The sequence below is a fragment of the Liolophura sinensis genome, chromosome 4 (assembly GCF_032854445.1).
Source record: "Liolophura sinensis isolate JHLJ2023 chromosome 4, CUHK_Ljap_v2, whole genome shotgun sequence".
Lineage (NCBI taxonomy): Eukaryota > Metazoa > Mollusca > Polyplacophora > Chitonida > Chitonidae > Liolophura > Liolophura sinensis.
This window is the reverse complement of record NC_088298.1, coordinates 18,859,090-18,885,676: the sequence shown is the minus strand read 5'-3', so window position 1 is coordinate 18,885,676 and position 26,587 is coordinate 18,859,090. Positions and strand designations below refer to the sequence as shown.

The 26,587-nt window shown below is 39.9% G+C and overlaps 1 protein-coding gene across 7 annotated transcripts in view; it reads right to left on the bottom strand.

Moving 5' to 3' along the window:
- Positions 1-10,285: 10,285 nt before the first annotated feature.
- Positions 10,286-26,587, bottom strand: part of LOC135464720 (innexin unc-9-like) — a 96,664-nt gene continuing 80,362 nt past the window's right edge. For all 7 annotated transcript variants that reach the window (XM_064742236.1, XM_064742238.1, XM_064742237.1 and 4 more), the window contains exon 2: positions 10,286-16,695. In XM_064742236.1, the coding sequence (XP_064598306.1) occupies positions 15,489-16,694 (1,206 nt within the window). In that variant the 5' untranslated portion in view covers position 16,695 and the 3' untranslated portion in view covers positions 10,286-15,488. The remainder of the gene's footprint in view (positions 16,696-26,587) is intronic.

Sequence of the window (26,587 nt, the reverse complement as noted above, 5' to 3'; positions counted from 1 at the left end):
AAAAGCTCGCGGTCATACTGACTTGACACATCTCACCGGTGGCTTATTTATCAGGCCCTTTATTCTGACCCGGTGAGCGTCTTTTCCTCGAAAAAGTAAGGAGCGATCTGATTGGTCGAGGCGCACTGACCCGGCATGTAACATGACGGCGGTGTTGAGTGGTTGACAGTGTCGGATCTCCAAATGTCAGCGCAAATAGCTGGAATAACAAGCACAGCGTGTGGCCGAGAACTATTATCTCCGACAAGATATACGTGGTGACTTGCTCTTAAAAAAACAGTAGCTATGTCCTTTTCATGTTATTTTTAAGAGAGTGAAATTGACACAGTCGAGCTACAGTGACTACTTAATACAAGGCTTTTTTCTGGAAGACATCGACGACTCATGTCACACGTGCAGCAAACTCTCAACAATGTTTTAACAAAACAGAAAATGTCGCCAAACAACGTGTAACAAAATCTAAAACAGTTTGATGAGTTACAACTTTCTTGTCTATGGAACACGTTCAGCTAAACATATTCATTCTTGGCTAATGAAATTATTTAATCAGAAACGGACGGAATGCAAGGAAGTGTAATTAAATAAATAAACCGCGTCTTGTTTGTTGTTAAAATTAAAATGACATTCGATGAGTAATAATTTGAAACAGATGAATCATTAACGACATCATCAACTCTAATCTTTTTCTGGATGTCAGGATAGCAGTTTTGGTACACATATTTCAGGTTATCTTTATAAATTATGGCATTGTTTGTCTTTTAAAGGATAGAGTTGCTGTTGCAAGGTAAACCAAGATATTTTCAGCGTCTCCGTCTGCCAAGAAAAACTAACTGTTCGTTAGAATTCAACTGATATTTCGTCATTACTACAGCGTTGTCTCAACGGAAAAGCAAAAAGTAAAAGAAATGGAAAGATAAAATCACTTCGACGAGAAATAATTTGCATTCTTTGGAACATGTTCAGGTAAGTGTTTTCTTTATTCGCTCTATGAAGTGACATAACTAGAAAAGAAAGTCCTTTTTTGGAAGGAGGCGACAATAAAGAAATCTCATCACTTTTTAAAAATTCTTATTCAAATGTCATCCACTGAGCATTAACAAAAATGAGTCTGCCAATTAAAGACGATTTAGCTGTAATCTTTAAAGGAGAAGAAAATTTAAATATCTATCAAATACCATTGAAAAGAGTATGTATTTCCTGGCAGGTGCATGCCATACAAATTTTTTTTATGTACCTCAAGTGGAAAAAATTATAAATAAAGTCAGCGCCAAAATCCGCCGTGGGCGACTCCATTTTGCCTAAGTAATAGTCCTGGAGTCTTCTGTGTTAGGAGAGGAATTGCTGTTGTAAACCGCTGAAGTGCAGTTCGTACATTTTCGGTAGAACTCGTCTTCCCAGAAGGTAGCGAACAGTACAGTTCGTTTTCCGCTTGACGATCGGGAGGCCGGAATGCTGGACGTAGGTTCCGAGTTTACACGAGCATGCCATCAGTTTTAACGACTATCACTGGCTGAGAGACACCCCCCACCCCCCCGCATTAAATTACAGGGTGTTAAAGATGAAGGACGCGATGGACTCAGCGACTTATGCCAGCTTTGCCGTTCTCAGGCTTTACGTGTATGGCGAGGAAAAATCGCAAAATTATGCAGCAGGCACCACCAGATAGAAAAAAATGTGCTCTTTTGAGCCTATAGTGTCATGTTTTTAAGTTTTCTTGTTCTTTAACTGGACATCAGTAGGGGGTCGTCTGTCTTGTCATCACACTAATGAGGCGTTCATTTAGGGATTACAGGTAGCAGTTTTGACAAACGCGTAAATCCTTTTAGTTGTCTTTGTAGATTATGATATATTGTTGTTGTTGCACCGCCTTTAGTTTGAGTTCTTACGCCTTCAACTGTCAAAACTGAAGACCAAGTCTAAAATAGCCAAGTATAATCCATCTGTTATCATTACTATAATATAATATTCAAACTTCACTCTGACGTCAAACTTCATTTACGGGTAATAAAAGGTTAAAACACAGTTCGACCTTTTGTCATTCTTCTTAAAGTGACAAGGTTATGAAAGAAGACAGTTGTTTTTCTTTAACAACCTTTTTTGGCTTACCTGGATTTTATAAATCCGACGTAGGTCGGGTCAGATGGATGGTTAAGGATATTAACCCCTGTTCATCAACCTGCGGATGGTTTCATCCCTGGGCTCCGCCCGGTTTCCCCCCACCATAATGCTGGCCGCCGTCGTGTAAGTGAAATATTCTTGAGTACGGCGTAAAACACCAATTAAATAAAAAATAAATATTAGCTGTAATCTGTAACAGTATGGGGTAGTCCCTCTTGTCACTACACGAATGGAGCGTTCACTGACGCATTACAGGTAGTAGTTTTGAGACACGTGCAAATCTCCTCAGCTGTCTTTGAAGATTATGATACCGCCTGTCTTCTTTGTGATAAAGTGTTTCAAGATTCCTCTCGGAGAGTTGCAACGTCTTCAAGTGTCAAAACGTAAACACTATATTCCTGAACAGCCTGGTTGGATCCAACGGTTTTACCATTTTAAATGTAATAATACGGTCTCCATTACAAAGCAGAAATTGACATAAAACTATACATGGAATGTAAAGATAAAAAAAATCTGCCAGTTACAACTTTCTTGTCCACCTTACACATGTGGGTAAATAATTACGTTCTTGGTCGATTAAGTACAACTTTGAAGGTTCAATTTTTTTCTAGCAAGTAGGTGCAAATAAAACATTTATGTCATGTTTCATTTATTACCTTTTGGTAAATTAAATGTGTTGTTCGGTGAATATTAGTTCTTTAGCTGGATGTCAATACGGTGTACTATCTCTTGTTATCAAACGAGTGAAGACTTCAATCATGGATTAAAAGAAGCAGGCTTGATAAAAGTGGGTGGAAAGGTCTGTTAGTAACCTTCGGATGGCCGTGGGTTTCCAACGGTCTCTGTCCGGTTTCCTCCCACCATAATACTGGCCATCGTCGTATAAGTAAAATAAGATCGGCGTAAAACACGTCAAGTAAATAAATAGATAAAAGTGCAAATCATTTTTTTTTTGGACATATTATAACACTCTCTGTGTAATAAAAGAATATAGTTGTTATTGCGATGTCGACAACCAGACTTTCACCGTTAACGTCGTTAGTTGTCTAAAAAGGTTATATTTTTTAATAATCAATAGAAGAATGAAACGTTTATGACAATGTTGTGTTACAATAACAGAATACGGTCTAGCTTCACTCAGACAACAGACTTTCTCTTAAAATAAACAGATTAATGTTTTTAGAGTAAAGTCAAATTGGTGAAATTAGAATGACAATCTCTAAAAATAAATATAACTTAAACGGAAGACGGTTATCTGGAGGCAAAAGTAGTAAGCCAATGATGTATCAAAGGCCTTTGTGTTCAATATCCAATTCGTCAAATCCAGCACGTAATCCGCAACACTTTATGTTCAGAAATTTAAATGTGCACATAAATTGTTCACAACATCCTGTCATAAATCAAGAAAAAGCACACAAGTATCTATGTTAAGCTTTTATTGCAGGTGTTTATATAAACATAGCGGTAACATTAAAACTGTGCCATGTTTCTGCATTCATGTGTGGTAAGGGAAAAGTAGACACATATATGTACATATAACTGCTGTAGAGCGAAAATCAATGTATTGGTATTTATACGTCAGTTTTACACAGAAATTTTTTCTTTATTTGGTTTTCATTTAACGCCGTAGTCAAGGGTTTTTCACTTGGAAGTGAAATGTATGGAAAACAAGTGATGCAAAAATTGTGCACGAGCTACTGAATTAACGAGTGCAACTTTGCAGAAGTTTACTGGTGTTACCTATTGCCTTTTTTATTTTGTTTTGTCGGGTATTTAAGATGTTAAAAGAAAACTGCTAGATATATCTTATTTATCTTGCAATCATACTTTTTGAATTGGTTTAATTTGTACGGTTGCCTACCCTGACATAATCATTTCTCCACACATTTCACCTTCATGATAGGTGTCATATGCATGGCTTGAAATCTGGCATCACTTTCTAATTACACAATACACATGCTATAAAAAGCATTTTATTCACATAGATAACAACACGAATTAAAAGCTTTACATTCTTAAATTAAATTTTGAATCAGGTCATTTGAAAACACATTAACACTTTTTCCGGTGAAAAAAAGCGCAGGTTTATATATGTACATTATAATATGTAAATAGCCTTCGTCTAAATGCATTGATGTGTGCATGTCTGCTTCCTGATACCAAGCCGTGACTGACCCCTTCATATATATCCCGGTCTGTTTATTACATAATAAAATTTTATGATTATTTATAGCTAAAGTTCTTAAATGTGTGCACATAGTTGCGAATTCTGAAAGGATGGAAATTATGTCCGTGTGATTAACACGCGCTATTGAAGCCGTTATAAACAAATCTGTTCACGTTTTAACATTTTAAAATGTTAATCGATTTAGCAAGTTATATATCATATCATTAACAAAATACTAAATCTACAAAGTTATTTTTGTCATTCTTCCTCAAGAGATTAAGATTTACTTAAGGGTTTACAATTGAGATATAAAGCTACGAACAATTACAGAGTATCCACAACTTAACAGGTTTGATATGTTTGTTAAATGATACAGAATATAAAGCTGGCCTGTGACACAAATCATATGCCGTAGATTTGTTGTCTTTTCGCGAAAAAACTTGGGCCGATTTCACAAAGCGGCGCACGACATTTTTTTTATCGTACATTCGTCGCACGACATTTTACATGTCACTTTTACCGTACCATTGTCCTATATGTGCGGCCGTAAGTGGGAAGGTCTGTCAGCAACCTGCGGATGGTCGTGGGTTTCCCCCGGGCTGTGCCCGGTTTCCACCCACCATAATGCTGGCCGCCGTCGTATAAGTGAAATATTCTTGAGTACGGCGTAAAACACCAATCAAAAAAAAAAAAAAAAAAAAAAAATCCTATATGTGCGATTGTCGTACAGGTACGACATCTTGTGTGAAACTGGATTCAGGAGCACATAGGCTAAGATGATTGCATTCAGTCTGAGACAGGAAATTGCCTTGGTTCCATTGTCTTTGTCAACAGCGCCAGTATAGAGAAAGATTTCCGCTAGCCAGACATCGGTATGGTAGACACGCATTCTGCAGGTGATAATCTCTGTTTGGCATTCATTGGGAAAGTCCAACAGTTACTTGCCAGATTTCGGTGGTTTTATTCGGCCCCACCATGCCTCCTACCTTGGCACCGTCATATATGCGAAATGTGTTGGAGGACAGCAATAACTATGACTGAAAGCAATTGGGCAGTCTTTGTGCAATGAAGGAAAAGTGCCCAAGTACCTGTACAACATCAATCATGCCCCAATCGGGAACAGGAATAGAACATTCAATTTAAGGGCGGTCAATGTGTAGATATAACAGATCTTGATGTTTGTATACTTTTACAGCTCTGGCAGTATATGCAATGAAGCTTTCAACTTTAAATTCAGCAAACCATATAGATCTACTGTACAGTGCATACATATATGTCATGTAGGCCTATCTACACAGATAAAGTTCTCGGCTATTGCATCTGTCACGTTTTCACACATCCTCGCCATGCATGTCGTGTTATTCTGTTTTACCATAGTTTTTTTTGCTGATTTAAAAATATATGCATGTAATTTACGACGGCCTTACTGGTCCAGCGATTAATAGTGCGTATACAGAAAGCATTTCACCTCGTCATCATATGACTGAAAACTTATTAAGTACGATGTTAAACCCCAAACATTTATTCATAGATTTATTCAGAAAGCATATCAGTATATGAGAAGGTAATTTTAATGAGGGGAGCCACTGGAATCGCGTGTTTGAATTCAATAAAATTTTCAGCTGAATGTTTGTCAGGCAGTTTTGACTTTCCCACTTGTGACTTATTCCCTAGAGGCGTGGCGTGTTAAGCCTTGTTCAATAAGCCAGTGGAAACTGAATTTGTCTGTCAAAGTCCGTGTCAGATTATAGCAAGAGGGAAGCTTTACGTTGCGTACGAAAACTTACCCGCGGAACTGATCAGTCGATGCCCTCAGTTGTGTTTATTTATTTCTTTGATTTCTGACACAACACGCAATATTATTTCACTTTAGCGATGGCAAGTCAGTTTTACAGGTTGATGAAACAGGATATAGACCGGGGTAATCTCCTGACAAATTTTCCCATGTGTCTCAGATGTGTTCCCAACTAGCAGTCAGAGCGGGGAAATCTAGCGTCTACACCCAACTAGCAGTCAGAGCGGGGAAATCTGGCGTCTACAACCAACTAGCAGTCAGAGCGGGAAAATCTAGAGTCTACACCAAACTAGCAGTCAGAGCGGGGAAATCTGGCGTCTACACCCAACTAGCAGTCAGAGCGGGGAAATCTAGCGTCTACACCCAACTAGCAGTCAGAGCGGGGAAATCTGGCGTCTACACCCAACTAGCAGTCAGAGCGGGGAAATCTAGCGTCTACACCCAACTAGCAGTCAGAGCGGGGAAATCTGGCGTCTACACCCAACTAGCAGTCAGAGCGGGGAAGTCTAGCGTCTGCACCAAACTAGCAGTCAGTGCGGGGAAATCTGGCGTCTGCACCCAACTAGCAGTCAGAGGGGAGAAATCTAGCGCCTACACCCAACTAGCAGTCAGGGCGGGGAAATCTGCGGTCCACACCCAACTAGCAGTCAGAGCGGGGAAATCTGCGCTCCACACCCCCCACCCCAGACAAAGCAAGGAAATCTAGAGTCGACACACCAACAGCAATCAGAGCGGGGAAATCTATCGTCAACACCCCGCCAGCAGTAAGAGCGGAGAAATCCGCGGTCCACACCCCCACCCCAGACAAAGCGGGGAAATCTAGAATAGATACACCAACAGCAGTCGACACCCCGCCCTCAGAAAGAGCGGGGAAATCTGCCATCCACACACAACTAGCAGTCAAGAAATCTGGGGTCAATACCCCCACCCAAGACAGAGCGGGGAAATCTAGTGTCGACAACCCGCCAGCAGTCAGAGCGGGAAAATCTTGCAGAAATTGTCAGTTTGGGTCATCTTTCTTGTTCCCTTGCTCGCAAAAGACGTCTAGGTTATAGTGCCATAAGGCGTCTCGTCATTTACGAAAAAAATTATGTCAGTTTGATGTATGAGGTTTTGTGAATGTGGACTCTGGACCTGGGATCCATATACGACGCCCCCAACATTTTGGTATACCTGAATTTTTATTTTAACTCTTTAGATGTATTATTATATATGCAGCTACATTTGCCGAGTATAGGAGATTTATTGTTTTATTTAAACAACAGCTTATTTGTATAACCATTTGATTCACACCAGACATAAGCAATGCCGAATATAGGCTCCGCCCAAGATTTGCCTCTGAAATGAAGAGTGAAGAAGCACAGATTGGATAATACTGCCACATAGCTCTTTTGTACCTAGTTAAAACATATCAGAATTTTGTCTGTTGGACAGAGCTGAAAACTTTTTGTCCAGTCTTACCACCCACGTGAGGTTATCACTGTAACAAAATCCCTGACTTCCCTTCAAGCGGGCACAGCTCAAAAACATGGTGGTCATGACAGATTAATTTTAGCTGAATTAGTAGGGAATATCATTGGGTTCGTGTAAACTATAGCCGAGGATTATCAACTAAACAAGGGAGAGAATTGTTGAAAAATGTAAACACCCGGTTCTCAAACTTATCTCCCTTGATTGGCAAATCGCTTTTCAAACCAACTTATCTATTGTTAGTTCAATTAAATTAAACTTCGATTGAGGCGACTGATGAACACATCGACCTTTCACACCAAGCTGCAGTTTCCAGACTGGTGTGCAGAGGTCAGAATCTGGCCTAAGAAAATCGACGCCGGAAACTCCTTTTTGACAGATAGGTAGGCCTATTTCTGTTTGTTGCTCAAGGTGATTTTATCTAACAACTGCTAATCTAATTGGTTGGTTTGTAGAGAAGAAGTTGCTTCGCCATATACTTTCCCGCCAAATGCGGAGCGCCTTGCTTTGATCGGCACGTGTTTCTGAGAATTGTTCATAACACACAGGAAAATATTTCAGAAGTACCAGGCTGCAGAAGGCTAACCGATTGTCTGAGAAACTGTAAAGGACCCCGCATGGTATAAATATGTAACAAACGTAACTTTCAGCCTTATACTCCCGCTTTGCATAACATGTTAATGTTTATGATATCTAGAGGACCACCGGTGTTCTCAACCAGGATTCACGTACTATTTCGCTGTAGTTGTCAGATGTTACGTAATACCATAGCTTGTCCATTCCAATTCATCAGAAAACTCATTTAGCACAAGATGACCTGTATCTTTACCCACACAAAATTATGTTTCCAAATAAAAAAAGGAAGAGGCACAAAGATTCCAACTCTTCCCAGAGGTGCAATATGTTTTCTACAGCCACTTCCTTACTCCACTGTACAGTGGAGGATTTCTGAGCGTCTATGACAGAAGGATAAGGATTTCAAACTTGCCAAAAAGATGACAAAACTGGTCACGTTATAATGTTTATGCTTTACACATGAAAACAAATATTAACCAAAACGTTACTTTGACCGCACATAGAAATAAACACATGAAAGTTTCAGTAAAGATATTTGTCTGGTTAACATTGATGTTCATACCATAAATTAAAAACAGAGCCTCGTTTGAACGAAAAATTGTTCTTTTTGATTGAGAGTGCATTTTTGGCAAGTACTACGCAACCATCTGTTTCATGGCCATGTAACCTTGATCAAGATTTATAGTTTTGATTTGGATATTTACAGAATTATGCTGGGGTTTGAATTTTGCTTTTTTTTTATATCGTACCTCTCTGGGTGCCGATTTTCCGCCTTACCGTACAAAATCCTTTCGTTCCTGTTGAACGGAAATTATATTCCGACGGTTCATACCAAAAAAAATGATTAATGGCATAGTATATGAGTGAATGGAAATTTGCAGAAAATGGAGAGAAGAGAATACGAGTCGTCAACCTCAATTGTAGCTGTTGTACAGCCTTCTACAGACCAAATAAGAGCGACCAATTAGGACTATATCGCCACAGCCCACAGGCGACTTACTTTGGTTTACTGAATGATTCTTATTGCTGCTCTCGTGAATATTTTGGTTATTTACTACGCTGGTGACTTTCATGAAAAAATCTCGGAAACTCAGAGTAAACCACCGACCTGTGACAAGCATAACCCACAGGCTATATAGGTACAGGGAAGATTACTGACCAAAACCGGACTTGGATATTTACAGAGACATGTCGTAATTTATTGCTAACCAATGTCCCTAGACTCTCAGATAGACTCGTGTTCACGCGTCAGTTCTGTTATTTCGAAGAAAGTTCGCGTTGAGCGGCGGGATTTCACATGACATCATGAGTTCCATCCAAATTAATGCGAATCACTTACATTTGTAAGAATCTGTACCAGAGATTCGCTTCAGTATGATATAATTCCACCCTCTCACGTTGGATTCAATTTAGCTGTTTATCTAAATTACAAACTAGCTAAACAGCGTCTGAGTAAGTTTTGATTGAGAATGTGACATTAAAATAAGGCGTCATGTCAAGCACCGACTTACAACAGTCTGACGTTCGTCGCCAGGAGCGACGCGTCAGCTACGCCAAGTAATGGTATCGTAGCTATTCGTCACCGAGCCGTTTCTGGTATCCCGGCTCCCTGAAAGATAGCTTGTGGTGTTACTGCATGCAGAATTCATTATCACTCATTTTAATGTGCCAAATGGAATCGTTCGTGGAAGAACAAAGAACAGTCGTGCAGTCAGTTTATCTTCTTAACTAATTCTTTGTGTCATATTAGACTCAAACGATAGCGGCCGGAGTGCCTGTGGTAAACCACCGACCTTTGGCAACTTACTCACGAACTTTTCCAGCTATACACACACCATACTGGTGGAAGTCAAGTGGTTATCACCGAACGTTGGACTGTACAAAGGGACACACGAGCGTTGTAGACCGCTTATTGTCACTAAGGTCTCAAGAACCTACAAATTCCCTGCCCCAAGCCGGCTTTGAACTCACACCTCGCTTGTCCTAGCGACTGAAAGATATGCCACTCGGTGCGGACAAGGAATGTTTGCTTCTCAGCAGAATAAGTACTGACAGAAGCTGACGTGGAAAACAAGAGAACCAGAGATTTTATCTCACTACTCACATGTGCGAAAAAAAAACCCTTTCCAAACCTACAAATCTCATGAGACAAATCAAAGTTATGTTTTAAATGATGAATGATTTTATTTTTTTTCTCAAATTCGTTTGGTCAATAACATATAAAAAAGCATTTATTCGTATCCGTCCCCGGGTTATAGTGTCCATATATATATACATGTACATATATATAATTATGGATGTTGTTTTAGTGTCTGTCATAGAATATAATATGGTGCTATACAAAATGATTTTTTTTCTCACTTCAAACAATTAACAAGTAAAAAATATGGGTTTTCATATCATACAAGTGGAAGACTACATACGCTTAATACATGAATAGCTATCACATGCAGATTGTCATAAAATCAAGTAACAAAACAGCTAATGTACTTCAGAATCATGGTGATCCTTGATGTCACGTGATAAAGGTAAACATACCAATCATCAGCCAGTTAGATTTTTCAAATCTAACAGAACCATATCAATCAAGATAAAAAAAGGAAATGTGAAATATCCGAGAGAAAAGGAACAGTCCTGAACAACACACGTCATTCTGAAGCCGAATTTGAAGCAAACCAGCTCGATACTAAAAAGATTAACTACACATACCGCTTCGGAAATAAAATCAACAGACATTTAGGTAAAATTATACAGTTTGTAAAACGAGACGATGTTTTTTGGACATCAAATATAGAAACACAATCGGACACCACAAATGTGAAATAACTGCATGCCTGTCACCGTTATCATACGGAACAAATGGGAACAAAAAGAAAACAATAGACAGTAACAGCTGTTGAACATCTCCATAATAAAACAACAACAACATCATCACATCGCCATGACAACCATGGTTATACAGTTTATACAGTACATTTCAACCATACTTCCGGTAAAAATCTTGAGGCATCATTTCAGCGTGAGACTAAGTAGTTCTGGCTAAAAAGCCGTTAATACATCAGTTTGTGATTAAATTTTGTGATTAGAATTCTGGTTATTAGTGATAAAACAAAACACTGACGCCATACAATGGCGAGCTTTTCCCGCCTGGAGTAATCCAGGCCTGACGCTGTGTAGTTTAGTGTTCCTTTCTGCCTTTGGCGTGACGCTTCACGAGCAAGCGGCTTACGTAGTACTGCTGTATTGCAAGTATCAGCTTGAACTCGAGTCAGCATTCATGCTAATATAGCGCTGCGCACTCGGTCCAATGCACGAATGAATGCTTTCTTTATCCCCGGAAAATACTTTGTTTACATTAGGTATATGGATTTAACAATTCAATTCTGATGTGTCGAGTATACAACTACTTTGGCACACTGATAAAAATTCCATCTTGAATAACGTATGCCCTGTGGCGTGACTTTGGGTAGCAGTTGGCTGGGTAAATGGGTTTCCGGTATGACATAATTTTATATATCGCTATCCAAACATCAGACCTCACAGGGTGAAGCAAAAGCATATGCCACATAATACATCATACAAAATACAATGTAGGTATTGGAAGAGTACATATTTTCCTTTTATGCATTTTATTGCGCGCAAGGTCTTTGTTTTGCATATTACACATCACTCATTGTTGAAATTCATTGCAACAGAAATACTTCAGCTGAAAATTCACATACGCGTTGTAATGTCTTGTCTTTTTTATTTACAGACTACCATACCTTGTATAAAACTCTCAACTATATTAAGTCAGGCATATGCATACCCCTGGCAACTTCCAATACACACTTATGTACACCATGAGTGAACAATGACTGCTTTCAGCAAGGCGTAAAAATAAAACCAAAAATGAGAGGATTAAAAATCAATAGAAGTGACGAGTTACAAATTATCTCATTGCTACCAATAACAATGCATGTAAAGCCGCATTCAACTGCATAGAGAGAATGTATTATTTGGTAACAGACAGGTATTTTGCGACCGTAAGATACTACAACATTGCACCGCATGACAAAAAGCTACAACAGTTTTATTAATAGACAAGTGACGTAATCGGAAGTCCCGCTCTATCTAAGAGTTCCTCCTCATGGTATTCGGCCATAATGGTTCTACAGAACTGAAGTATTTCAGAGGTCAAGGACAGTTCGAGGTTTTGACTCTATTCGCCGTAAAATTCACAACTTCATAGGAAAACGTTCTGAATTCAAGGCAATGAAAGCTCTGCGTAACCACATAAGAAATTAGAGATACACAAACAACATACAGAAAAAAAGGATTAACTACGGTACCGCTAAATGCAAACTACTGACATACAAGTGGGTTATTTTCACACAAAAAATATTTCCATATACAATTTATTTTTGGCGGGCGAAAAAAAGAGGTCTGTATATATGTTCAATCCAAATACAATCATATCTGGAAGGTTACTTCCACTAGCAAAGCAAACATCTGCGAGATATATGTACTGTCCATTTGGTTACATTTAAAATGGCAGTTATCAAAAACTGTATTATATACAACGCTGATAAAAATTTTAACAAATGGGAAACAAGAAAAAAACTAACAAAACACAGGTAAAAACATCACAAAATTGCGCTACGTCCTCGTTTCTCCTTCCGAACCACACGGGTATCACCATGACAACATTTATTTCGCAAAATTCGGATGAAAACGAAACTTATTTGTCACTATCAAGAGCCCGTGAACCACCCACAACCATTAACCATACTGTACCGTACATCACCTATGTTTTAATCGAAAGACGTTTGTTAACAGAAAAAAAAAGAAATAAAAAATGAGTGAAATAATATAGAACAAAACTGTCGTTCCTCATAGCCACTAGAATAACTTATCCGCATGCAAAAACACAAAATTTACAACCACGGGCTAAAATATAACCGTTGTAATAAGCATCAACGATACGATATGTTTTGTTCGGTAATGTTGGGAGCAATGCATTCTATCAAATATGTTTCCCATGTTGGACCTGTGCGTCGATAAAGACACTCGTACACCAATCGTAATGCCCGTGTCAGTGACGGAGGTCATATTGCCAGTATCAACGACGGAGGCCGTAATTCCAGTGTCAAAGACAGAGTAATTCCAGTATCAACGAATTACCACAATATATTTTAAAACTATCCACTTTTTGTGCCCCTAAGTTAGTAAAAACGTGTACAGGCTATATATAGCTAAAGCAATACAGAAACTACTTGCGAGAGTGTATACTCTTGCAGATTCAAGATATCTGGTTGGTTTGAGAATATCTAATACAAGTATATGTCAAGAGGAACCCTGCGAAAAACAATGTTCAGTCACCTTTTTTTTTACATTCAAATGTTTCTTTTTTGAGAAGATCAAACGCGCACTTTCGAAAGTGAAATGATGTAGAGAATTGACATAAAAACACCGACAGTTTTGAGTAAAAAGGATCAAAGTTTAAATAAATAATTTTACGATTCTTGGGGTAGACTGTGGATTGGGTGAGAACCGTGCAGAGTGATGGAGATTTTCTATGGATAACAGGGCGCCCTTAGTGCAGCAGGTGTTGTAGGCGGGGCGAACGCTGCCATCGGATTCATCCAGACAACAGAAAGGCCTCCAGGAAGTAAAGAGAACTGACCAGAATGGGTCGAACCTGTCGTGGTAATATAAACCCACGACCTGCAATCGCACCACACACCCAGCTTAGTCACCTCATAGTTTACATTCCAAGTAAATACAAGGGTCCCACTTCTGACACCATTTCCACACTGCAGCACTTCCAGGGGTCAAGCTCGTTTTCGTGTGCCATATTTTATCATTTTCAAGCAAATTCCCTCTGCGGTAATCTGTCAAACCATATCCATCGTACAGCTGTTATTAACGCTAAACACGACATCAGAAAATCACGCCATCAGTATAAATGCATCTGCCAATATTTCATCCAGACATTAAATAACTCACGCCAATCGTAGTTATGAGAATGACACCCGTGGCAAAATGACATAAGTCCAATATCATAATTTCCACCTTATTACTACGTAATGTGCTTCTGCATGATAATAACACTACAGCCATGTATAACACTGATCCCACTATACTACATCTTACTTTTCCTAGTGCATAGAAACACACTGTGAAAACAGATCATACAAAATGAGCAACATGAATTATTTGCACTTTCGATTTTACATGCAACAGATTTGCATAGAAGGAAGACGGTAGGTTAAAAAATGTGGTTGCTACCTTGCTACAACCAAAAAGGAAGGCACTTTTAATGTTTCCATCACATCTCAATTAGCGGAGCATTTTAATATCGTAGTCGTCTTGGGACGGATGGTGAATAATGTAGAGAGAAGGCACTAAAATGTGATTTCGGTGATACATGTGGGTTAGCACCAATCAATCTACGATGATCATTTTTCTGGGGTTCATTGTCAAGAAATCATATTTTGAATCCAACAATAGGCGAAATCAGGAGAAATATCAAATTGTTTATAACCGAAACCGAATTTCTAATTCCTTGGATGATATTGGTGTTAAACGCCATTTCTAAATAATCACCAAACTAAACACAACATCCAAACGTTAATTGAAAATGAGGGTATACAGTCAGCGGCCTACTGAACCATTCTGTTCCATCTCCTGATGTTGAACACGCATCAAACGTTCTTTGCCACGGTCTTTACCACAGCATGCAGCAGAACCCGCAAACCAGCAAAAGTGCAACCACCGTTGACAAAATATGGATGAGAATTTGATCACAGAACGATTTCATCGTCAGTGTTTCTACACTATAGGTGTCCCCAAGGCCATTACATTGTCCCTCTTCGACAAGTCCTTCATTGATTCTCACTAGTACAACGTATGTATTGCCACCACGTAGAACAGTTTTCATGACTTTGAAACCTTGCCGGGACTTGCAATGGCTTCCTGGGGTTACTAAAGTCCGGAATGCTTTGAGAATACCTGGAGTGCCCGGATATGACTCACTCTACACCCGAAGCCTCATCACACAGTAGTATGCCACACCACACATCTACACAACCGCCCCCAGAATTTCCATCGAACACTACACCCTCGCATAAATCGGTCTAATTCCGTAAGAATTTTAAGTTTTCCAGGTGTTGCATATCTCCACTGTTATTATTTTCTTCCGAGGGAATCTAAGTACATTAGTCCGTTCCGGGGGTGATTTGACTTCAGCTTCGCACGTCATCGTTTACTGTTACCCAGGTATTCAGGGAATAATTTTCGCGATTTACTTTGAAACAAAGAAACAAAATGTATAGCTCTGATGTCCTTATTTTTTTACTTTCTTCTTAAAATTTAACGAGATCATACATCTTCACCTTCCGTCTCATGGCCATTCGGTCGAATCTGAATGTTCTTCTTATTTCTATACATATCGAACAGACCAGAGACGATTTCTCCCACCACAATATCGCTTGAGTTTTTACCTACCAGACGTAACGTGAAGACGCCGTCGTGACGTAGGTATTCCATCGTAAAACGATTTGCCAGTTTTTTGTCCGGTCCTGCACCGATGCGATCCATGATTTTAAGGAACTTGCGCACGTAGGTGATGCGCGTGGCTGGAAACAACATGCTCCAGAGCCAAGACAGCAGGCTGTAGCAGCTGAAGGCCGCAACGAAGACAAACCAGAACCAGAGGAAGATGTAGATCTTCTCGTTGAAAAGGTTAATGGGCAGGACGCACTGGACAGTGTATCGCTGAATGTTTTGTAACTGGCGTATTTCAAAGTCACACAACGTCACCCGCGGAAAGCGCTCAGCAGCCCTCCACTCCTTCCCTTCTACAAGATCCTCGATGACTTGGACGCCGTACAAATGGTACTGTGTCCCCAAGAAGGCGTTCAAGAGGTACAGCTGACCGATGGCGTTCGCAATGTACAAGAGCTTGGTGAGGAAGTACACAGCCAGAAGATAATTCCCATACCGCTTCCCGCACAGCAAGTTCATCTTTGTGGACAGGATGTGACGTAGTCGCACACAACACGTGTTTCTATGCTCGCGCTGGTTGTCAAGACAACGGTCGAGATGGCGGACGACGTATTTGATGGTCTTGATACGGTTATCCGGGCTCTCGTACTGTGCCTCGGTGGACAAGGAGACGATGCGATCAATGTTGATGCCAGACTGACTGTTGAGGATTCTCCAAATGATACAGGGAAGGTAAAACAGCAACGCCTGCAGCAACAAGACGACTGGCACCCACTGGTAGTATGGCAGCTCCTTCTGTCGTCTGACATGATGCTCTATTGGAATGGTTTCAATCATTGGGATGTAGTAGGTGTTTGAAATCCAGCATATATTGTTCGTGTAGTCCACGTGTGCACCCGTAAACTGGGCAGGGCACCAGCATCTGATCGGATCCCCGACATATTGCCGGGCGCTGACCACCACCGTAAAGATGATCAGGATCCCCGTGGAATACAAATGGTTCAACCTGTCGACAAGGTCATCATCGTTCCTGACCTTGACTTTGGCAACCCTGCCAACCGACCCGATTATACTGTCCATTCTGCAACAGAGAGAAACAGAAATTGTATATGAAAATAAAATGATCAAAGTCACCAAAGTTCACAACATATCGTAAGTATCCTGTTCAGTTAAAAATATGACTCATCTGGTACAGTGCTATCTCCTTAGACAAACCTGCATACAATTTTTTTAAAATTTATTATTTATGTTCCCGAGGGAGTAGTCCTGTAACCTCCTGCTTTCTGATGGTGCGAATAAAAAACAAGCTGAGGTATTAAACGCATTTCACCAGTGACTGACTTACTTATTTGACTGTTGCTTAACACACACAGTGACTGAAGTGAAGGGTTACAAATCGTATGGTATTACCAACTGATCCTTAATTTAATTTTCTCACTTGTCCCTGAAGGTCAAATATTTTTCAATACACACTGTCAGTGTTAATTAAAGCAGATGAAATGAAAACGTAAACAGGCCACAAATCATATCCATACTGGGCTTCATACATCAAGGAGCCTGAAAATACCGTGTAATATACTCAATACCTTTCGGTGAAGAGCCTAGTTCACAAAATACAGCTCAAATCGCCATTATGAGCTAGAAAGTTGGGTCAATGTCATCAAAAATAAAAAGTGAATACCCGAATAACTATGGGTAACATGACATAAGTATGGTCCATCACACAACGAGCTTAAAAGAAACAAGAGCGCATACAACAATATGGACCGACGACCGGCTTGACGTACAAACTGACGCCTATACGGCCACGTCAACTTTTGTACAGGAGCAAAAAAGACACCATCAAAAGTATTTCGGAGGAGGATGTTACTACTTGAAAATACGTTTGACTATAACTGTATACTGTTACATGGAACATTTTCGGTCAAACACAATAAGACTTAATCCTTCTCAGTGACTACAATACTACGATACTTTCGTTATTTCGTAACGTTTTAGTTTTTAAGAAATAAACACATTACTGACAACGTGCCGATGTTGTCTAACGCTTTGAAACAATGGTTGGGCAAACATATCATAAAATACATATAGAACAAAAAGTTGGTTACACAATGGGGACTACAGCGTACGAAGTCCTGATATGAGGACCTACGGTACCACACATGCGTAACAGCATATCATCGCATTGCGCAAGAAGCACTTCCGGTTTACTAACACATCTGCGCAAGACTAACACATCTAAGGTTTGACTTACAGATATTGTCCACACAGCAAATGCTGAAGTCTGTACAACGAAGCAAGACTGGGAGCCATGTTGTTGAAGGTGAGGGGAGAAATAAGTACGAAAGATTCAAAGAAAGCAGCAAGGTTCTCAGTACCACAAGATCATAACTTCTTGTCTAGTTTTCTGTGGCAAAGTCTTTCTGACAACAACGACTCCAATGCGGTGCGAGTTTCATGGTTTATATCCCCTAGAATTGGTACTTAGCACGCGGCCGCACATTGCCACATAATTGCAGCATATTTTTAGCACGCACTACGAGCAAAGCATACGCCCGATCTGGCTAGCAGAGCTGTACCAACAAAGATAGCAAATTTCCCAGACTTGCTGTTTTCGAAAATGGTATTCCAATCCTCACTGTGCACCACGATGGCTTTTAGAAGTTCTAATGTTGAAACTGTCAAAACGCTTTCTTCTTGCATAAAGCATGTGATGTGCATCGTCTAAGCAAACTACTTCCAAAAACTGTTCAGAGTTTAAGAACAAAGTATAGCCATCGGAAAATGCGGAAACAAACTTATATCCGGATAGCGACGAAGCCGAAGTTTCGTTTCCACGCAAATCGTTAAGCCCAAATCCAAGGAGATAGAATCCGAAAATAGCTTCTCCGGTTTGAAGGGATGTCTTGAGAGACTTTTACCATATGGTAGAGGTCATGCTAAACAAACCACACTGCAGGGTAGCATTTTGGCGAACGGAAAGTTCTGCGGCACTTCTTCTATAAAGCCATGTTAAGCATGTTATTTTAAAACCTTTTAGCAAAAATATGCAAATCGTCAACATCTTCATTGATAAAATACACAGTCTTCACGTTAGTATTCCAAAGATCCACTGGAAATCCAATCAACAGTCTCGAACACATTTAAGGTACACGACAACCCATACATCAAATGGAAGTAAAATATTAAACGAAATCTCCATCTATATGGGGATATAACCAACAGTTAAACGAATCTTTTGGGCTCCTCCGAAAGAGTGCACTTCGGATTTTATCTCTTGGTGACTCAATAAAGCCAGTCATAAATTCAACGGCACCCAGAAAGAGGTTTCAACGATAAGCAGTGAGCGGAGCCGTAGCGTAGAAATGTTTACATGCTATCCAAAAACAGTAGTGTCTAATAAAATAGAAGAACCCGAGAGGTAGAGTTTGCGAGGGGAGTGCGCCTTAGAGCAAAACCAGGCCAAAGAGGAGACTGGTACAGTCTTTAAAAGCTAAAAGATCACGAAGGTTACCATGACAACGCGGGTTTATAGGTGGCCAGGGATGCGCAGCTGCCGTTGTCTATGTGTGCGAGAGAGGCAAGTCATTTGAAACTTCACACAATCTAGCCTAACAGTACCTGCAAATGAGATTATCAAACTCAGTTCCCCTTCCCCCTCCCCCAACATCAAACCCGTTACAATCCCCAAGCAAGCGGCTGGTCTCCCTATCGCAGTCACTCATACTTCATGGGAGGATAACTGGTACACGCCCATTTCATCTTAACTTTGTACAACCTGGGCCACGCTACTAATAAAAACACGAGTCCATTATACTCATTACATTTTCTCCAATCATCTAAATCCTTTAAGCCTTCTTTTTACATGATTGAAATTTATATACGAGGAGCTAAATGTTTCAATTTATTTATGATTTCTTTATTATGGTTAACTTGTGTTCTCTCATTTATTTCACATCCACCACGGCTGTCATGTTTATGTGCTTTCTTTGTGGATAGAGAAAACGGCACAAGAGAAACAGCAATTAGTCTACCGCATTTCTTCCTTTCCCACCACTTCAAGGAGATATAGAAAGTAACTAACAACTAGGATACATGTCGACTAATTTAAAAGTCATTATGGTAGCTTCAGATTTAAAAGACATGAAACACAAGAGCTCTTTTCCCCTCCATCTTTCTAAATCGACTGCAGCCTAGATCAACTGAATCACGACTTTCAATCAAGCTCCACTTTCTCGATTGCAGTCTGATGTCAGGCTACCTTATAAAGTTAAAAGTCGCGAGTTAGTCAAAATATTTCAGGGGAATTAAAATTTAGATATCAGAGTGAACAAACGATCTGCCTATGAGAACAACCACAATCAGTAATTATTCAGTGTAAGCCAGGTTAAATATCCGGCTCACTCCAGATCAAATTAGAGCTAATTCCACGGTTCATTCTTAGAAATCCCAATAAATTTGGCCATTTTGACACAATTCTGTTGTCAGTAAGGTAAGGTTACATTTGGAATTATGGATCAAGCCTTGCCTATGAGAGCTCGAAACGTGTTTTTCTGGTCTCCATTCTGGATGATACCCCTAATATTTGAAGATTCATGTGTGCAGTCCATATTCTCAGCGGAATGTGGAAGTCAAGTGCAAGGAATTAACCCATGAGGAATTGCCTATCCAAGCTGCGCACATGTAGAGAGAGAAATGGCCTGGTTAACTGGGCGACCAGGCTTCAAAACTGTAATCGGAATATGCCAGTGAAAACTGATTCTGTATTTTGGCATATGTTAATCTCTTGTCAGAACTGCCTGTAGCTCGTCAGTCTCTTGCATGACATAGCCTACGCACCAATGTACAGCGTGCTATGGCAATGTAACACCGGGTTCTCGCTTTTCATCTTCCAATCTACTCTCCCTAACAAGAACCGTTCTGTTGCTTTTTTGTCTTTTCGTTTCTTTTTCATTTTTTGTAAATGCGATTCTTTGCGACTTTTCACCAATAATTAAGTTGAACGTACAAAACATTCTGACTAGTCTCATAACATTTCCTTCCAGGAATAAAACAAATAATGAACTGTTAACCGGGAAGACTCCTTGTAAAAGGAAGAGAGAAAATGAGAAGTTACTGAGATGAAGGTATGTGTTTAAGCATATACATGAACAGTCAACATAAACCCTAACTGAATTAAACTGGCAAGGGGCCATATTTCACTGGTAATGCCTGTGAATTTTCTAGGTGTCCTCACTGTTCTGGTTTTACTCTCTATGCTGTATTCCTTTATATCGTAACGTCACGTACACAGTTTTCTCTTGAGATTATGCCGTACGTATCCCAATAGCATCTTCACAGACATTTAGGGTTGCACAAAGGCTTGTGATGTGTCTCAGAGAAAGCACCAGCATTCTCAGGAACATTTCCCAATTGTTTCAAAGCACACCCAAAACTTTATTGAGCACCATTCTGACAAATATTCGAGGAATGACAGGTAGCATTGAGAATGCCTACCTCTCTATTTTACCAATAAAAGACAGAGACCATATGTGTATGTCTGCATGACACTTTAGACTCTTAGACTACTGTATTACCCAATTTAGACTTCGGCGCAAAACTGAATTTTCAACATGCCAAACACTCACTATCGTAATTACTGAAACCAGCTCTAAATACTCCATCTTCAGAAAATCTTTTCGACAACAATTTATCACACATGCAGACACAGAATCCAGAACGAGAACCGCCAATATTATAATTCTCCACTTTCAAACTCTGAGGTCTCATAACTAATAGCAAAACCCAGAATATACACTTAACAACTACATAACAACCTTGGCGAAGACCACCACCGCTATAAATTCTGCAATCTGCAGGGTCAAAAGTTGAAATACTAAATCGAAAGGATCGCTAAGCTCGCACTCGTTGAAACAAAACGGCAAAGCGTGTTTGTACCACATTTTTTCCCGATAGTTGTGGGCTTCTCATACCTTCAAACTGATGTGGCTGCCAAGGCATGGGTATTACCAAACCCGAACGCAATCAATCCTGTAGAAAGAATAAACACAGCTCCACACGAGTGTTCAACGAAAGCCTTCGTCAGACTCTTGGCAGCCAGTGTTTGTGATAACTTTAACGTCCCGCGTATTATGTTCCACACCATATAAAATAAACACCTGCTTGAACGCAGACACGTAACAAATTAGATGAGCTTTGGGAAGTTTGTAGCTGTGGCACGAGTTAACAGTAACAATGATAAAAGTACTGTATCTCTACTGAACCCATATCACGAACGGCACTGTAAAATATTCGCCAATGTCTTTCTTTGACATATAGTGATCTACTCCGCCTTCGTTTAGAGCCATGATATGCACATACAAACCCATACACGTACATGTAACAACAAGTCCCGGCACAAAGCCATGGACAGTCAAACCAATTACAGTGACATATTCTCTGAAGCGCTGATGTTTTTAACAAATGATTCCTCATTTGCTGGCAGAGTAATTAGTTTAAACATTCTTTTTACCTTAAAATGACTAACCTTAACGACCACATAAGAAAAAGCGACATGTTTGTACAGGGAAGAAGAGGCAGGGTGGAACAATTATATACTAATCATTTTTTCTTACCCGTGGAGATTTTGGCTCACAATAACACTTTTCTGCAAGCACGCATATAGAGTATGCAATGGTAGGATATAAGCCAATTACATTAAACACATGTTCCTATATAAACAGAAAAACTGTCAGGAACATACTGCTCAAATGAAACATTTTATATCTCATAAAAAGTCATCTTTCGTAACATCAGTTCGTTGTCAGAGGGTCATAAGACCTAGTACTTGGAAATGGAATAAACCATAAAAATAACCGCAATAATAAAAAATGACAACCTTGGGTCTAGAAAGAAACTCATATTACGGTTTTGTTTAGTCGAGTGAGAAGGAATGACTCGCATGCAATCAAGACATTTATTTTCGAAAATACTGCACTTTCTATCAGGTTAATTTTTTTAGTGCAGAGGTACACTGCACATACATATAGTAAATCTTTTCCTATACTTTAAAGAACACTGAGTTACAGCCATGTGGCCACTGATTTCCGTAAAGGGTTTGGGCAACCAGAACTGCCAGATTTCATCAAAAATGTTGTGTGGGAGAATACGACTAGCACGTAATGACATGACGTTATAAAAAAGAAAGCTAATTGAATAGTCTGTCATTATTTTGCAATTGTACACAAAATCAGCGAGCTGCTAACAGGATGTATTTTCAGCAGACATTGGGAGTTCTAGATCTGTCTGGTGTGTCATACCTTCCGCAGGGATGGTATTAAATGATGTCTTTCAATGTCTGGAACAGCTATTTTAAGGAAGGTTCAAGAATGTGTCTGCACAGTGTACATGGAATGTAAACTTACTAAAGATAACAGCACAACAGAAACCGAAAGACGTTGTTATGGTAAGAACGCAAGCAGACGAACGTGGATATATCATACTTGGACATACAGGAAAAACACACCCACGTTGCTAGCACAATATGTACCGAAAACATCGTACTTAGTCTGCGTCAAAACCCACCTATTTCTCTGATATCCAATCAGTATAGGGTGAGGCGTTCACTGACAACAATCCCATGCAATCTACATTCTCAAGCTGATTACAGTGTCATGGCGTCATTATAATATTGGATGTTAACTATACAAGCTTAAACAGAGCCTCCTTCAGAACGCCACACGATACTTTAAAGCATACTGTCTACAGCGTAGAGAGCAAATCCAGAGCTGCGTCGACAGTGCTAGTTGGAAAATTGTCACACGTCAATTTACCTGAGTTAAGCTTTAATTCTAAATGTTCATGTAAATGCATTTACAATGTGACTGGCAAGCTCTATGAAGGAGCTTTCGCAGATTTCTAAACCATCAACAACTTCGCAACGCCGTGGGAACGGTGAACTTTGAAAGACCTAGATATCGGAATCATCCAAGGTCCCCAGCGTGCGGTCCATATGTACGCGCACCTGCAGGCAATTGTATTTGTGTTAGGTGATCAAAACAGACCCCGGGGCCTATACGGCGAGTTGTTCATTCCAACAGGGGATGGGTATTTACACAGCGTTAGATGGGTATAAACGAGGCCAGCAAAAACGAGGTGCTGGACGAGAATAGCTCACTAACTTCAAGTACCTAAGAGAGCAACCCATGCCACACATGCATGGGTGCACCGGGGTTCAATTCTACGCAAGGCCAGATTTAATAATCCTCAACATGCATTTCTTGCTAATTGCTTGGCTCCCAATATTGGTCCAGCTAAGTCAAAACACAGACTGCTTGAATAAAAGCAGGAGCCACTTTCATGAAATTTCCTACATGTCATTTCCTAGCATATAAGATATACGTAAGTATCTCATCAGATAGTCTGATTCTATGGCTCATTGTAGACGGATGACAAGAACCTTACGTTATATGCGTTTTTTCCCGTGAGATTAGGTGCTCATGACAGTCATGACACCCATTTAGCTGGATACGAATTAAATAGCTATGTCCTGAGCTAACCATTGGTTTTCTCGCATGTAGGTTTAATCTCAATGTCTACGTGTCTATTAAATGTATTAAGTAGCAGCGTAAGGACTGCACGCTTTATGCACCATCTACGTAACTAACAACATTTTGCAATACCGAATCCACTATATACCTATGTCAGAACAGATAACCAGCATCGTCAACTAATAAGAACAACTGCAACACAAGTACAAGAACAACAGCACCAGATGCTTCAGTCAGTTGTCCGAGAGCATACTGTTTCTATCAACAGACCCGCCTCTAATATAAATGAGTCCCAGATGAACCTCCATGAACACCGGACCGCCGAGTATAACCTACACAAGTATAAACAGCAGTTCCTTAAGGTATGCTTGTGAAGCAAATGAATAGACCTCTAGTAAGAAGCATTGCTTTTCTTTCACGCCATACACAAATGACACATAACGTTGTGCGTAGCTTTTCGCTTCACAACAGCATTGTGCATTATGACACCAACTCTTATCGTTGCAACGCCAGAACAGAGTACTATGGTGTCAAATAGATTAGCAGCCTTTATTTGAAAAGTTCAATGCACAGACTGAGTTAGTGTAACCAGTACCAGTAACCAGATTTATTTCAACCTTGGCGAAGCAGTACAGCCACAGAGATTCGCATCATGTATAAAGGCTTCGGAATATTAGCTCTCTGAAGTAAGCATATTACGTTCACTAGAATACATATACGAGATTAACACGCTTCGTTTTACTTCATGGGTATTGGCGTGTTACCGATATCATTACTATCTCCTCTTTATCTTGTACAATATATAATTCCTATACAATTCTACAAGATATGAAGTATTACGTAGACAGGGTTGTTTGAGATATGAAACTGTGCACATCATTATCACTATTTGAGAGCGTCAGTGTACTAGTCCTTGTGATGAGTAAAATCACCAAAGGTAAAAGTAAAATACAAGTACTTTACCAGTTAGCTGTTGAAAGCGTACGCTTGTTTTCTTTCAGAAAAAGAGAGATACGTACTTGGTTATATACACTTTGTTCACAAGTTTCAGGGGGTCATTAACTCGTGGAATGTCCACCGTATCATACTTCCGATAAGCAGATTCTAAGGCAGGCAATTGCACCGTACGTAATGATCATCAATATCATGATTTTGTTCACTCTGACAATATTTAACGCAGTGAGTTTATTGGGCAGTCAAAAGCAATATATGAGCAATACTTGAGTATAGGGCTGAAAAGCAGACGAGCATGTTCTCACAGGATCTCTGTCGTTAACCCTTGCTCAACTGTTCTCACAGAATGTACAATACAGTAGTTTGTAGCAATACAATGCTAACTCTGAAGGTCTTCAACAAGACACGGTTAAGTTAGAGAATGCTTTAGAAGTAAATAGTCCCTTGCACTGTAAAACCCATCCCTCATATTTTTGGCAAATGACTTTAAAGGCCAAAGGGATAACTTCATTTGTCTCATATAATACGTCCACGTGGCCACTGAGATCTATACTGCCTCCATGGCGTTACCAAACCAATTCTTGTGCTTAAACACTTATTTTTTTCGGTCGTATCTTCAAAACGGCGTTCGTATAATTAGAAGATATAGGGTAAACTGCCGTTCACCGGACGGCACGCGCCAATGTGACGTATACATTACAGTCACCAGCTGAGGTAAATTACTCCTCGTGTATGTCACGATGGTCGGGCCGGACCTCATGCACCAGCTGGCTTCCCAAGCATGCAACACGTTGACTTACATGTACATGTAGAGACTCGCTGACTATAGTGCTACATCTGCACCCGTCCTACAGCTGATACTTGGGCATACTATTTGGCAACATGGGAAACAGATAGCCAGATTGAATATCCAAATTCGGCCTCTCAGACTTTCTCAAACAGGACAGGCCTCACAATGGTATAAAGCAAGCCCTTGTGCAGTTTTAATCCGCCAAATATTTAATTGCAGCTTACTTTATATTGGATGTGTACATATTTTACAAATACAGATCCCATCCAAAAAAATGTTTAATATATATTTTGGTGAAATAAATGAAAACGCCAGGGCATGTCAAAATCTGAGCCATGTCTGGTGTCTGCAATGTAACGATATTTCTACCAATGCCGATAAGATTCATTAATCATCACTGGAAATGGAGATATGCAAGCTACACACATGAGCCAAAAGAAAGAATGTCCAAATACTGGCTAAGCGTATGTGTTCACATGATAGGGGATGTAAAACCTAACCCTCTTCACAGGGATGTTTAATGTCAACTTCGCTGGGACCTGTGCAGGAAAATTACGTCAGATGAAAAGCGGTAATCACTGGTAATGAAAGACAAGGTGTAAAACGTCGTATATGCTCTTGCTATAGGAAACGTGTGGAAATCAGTCCAGTTGGTAGCTGACTCAGACGGTTTCTACATAAATATACGTCAAAAACAGATA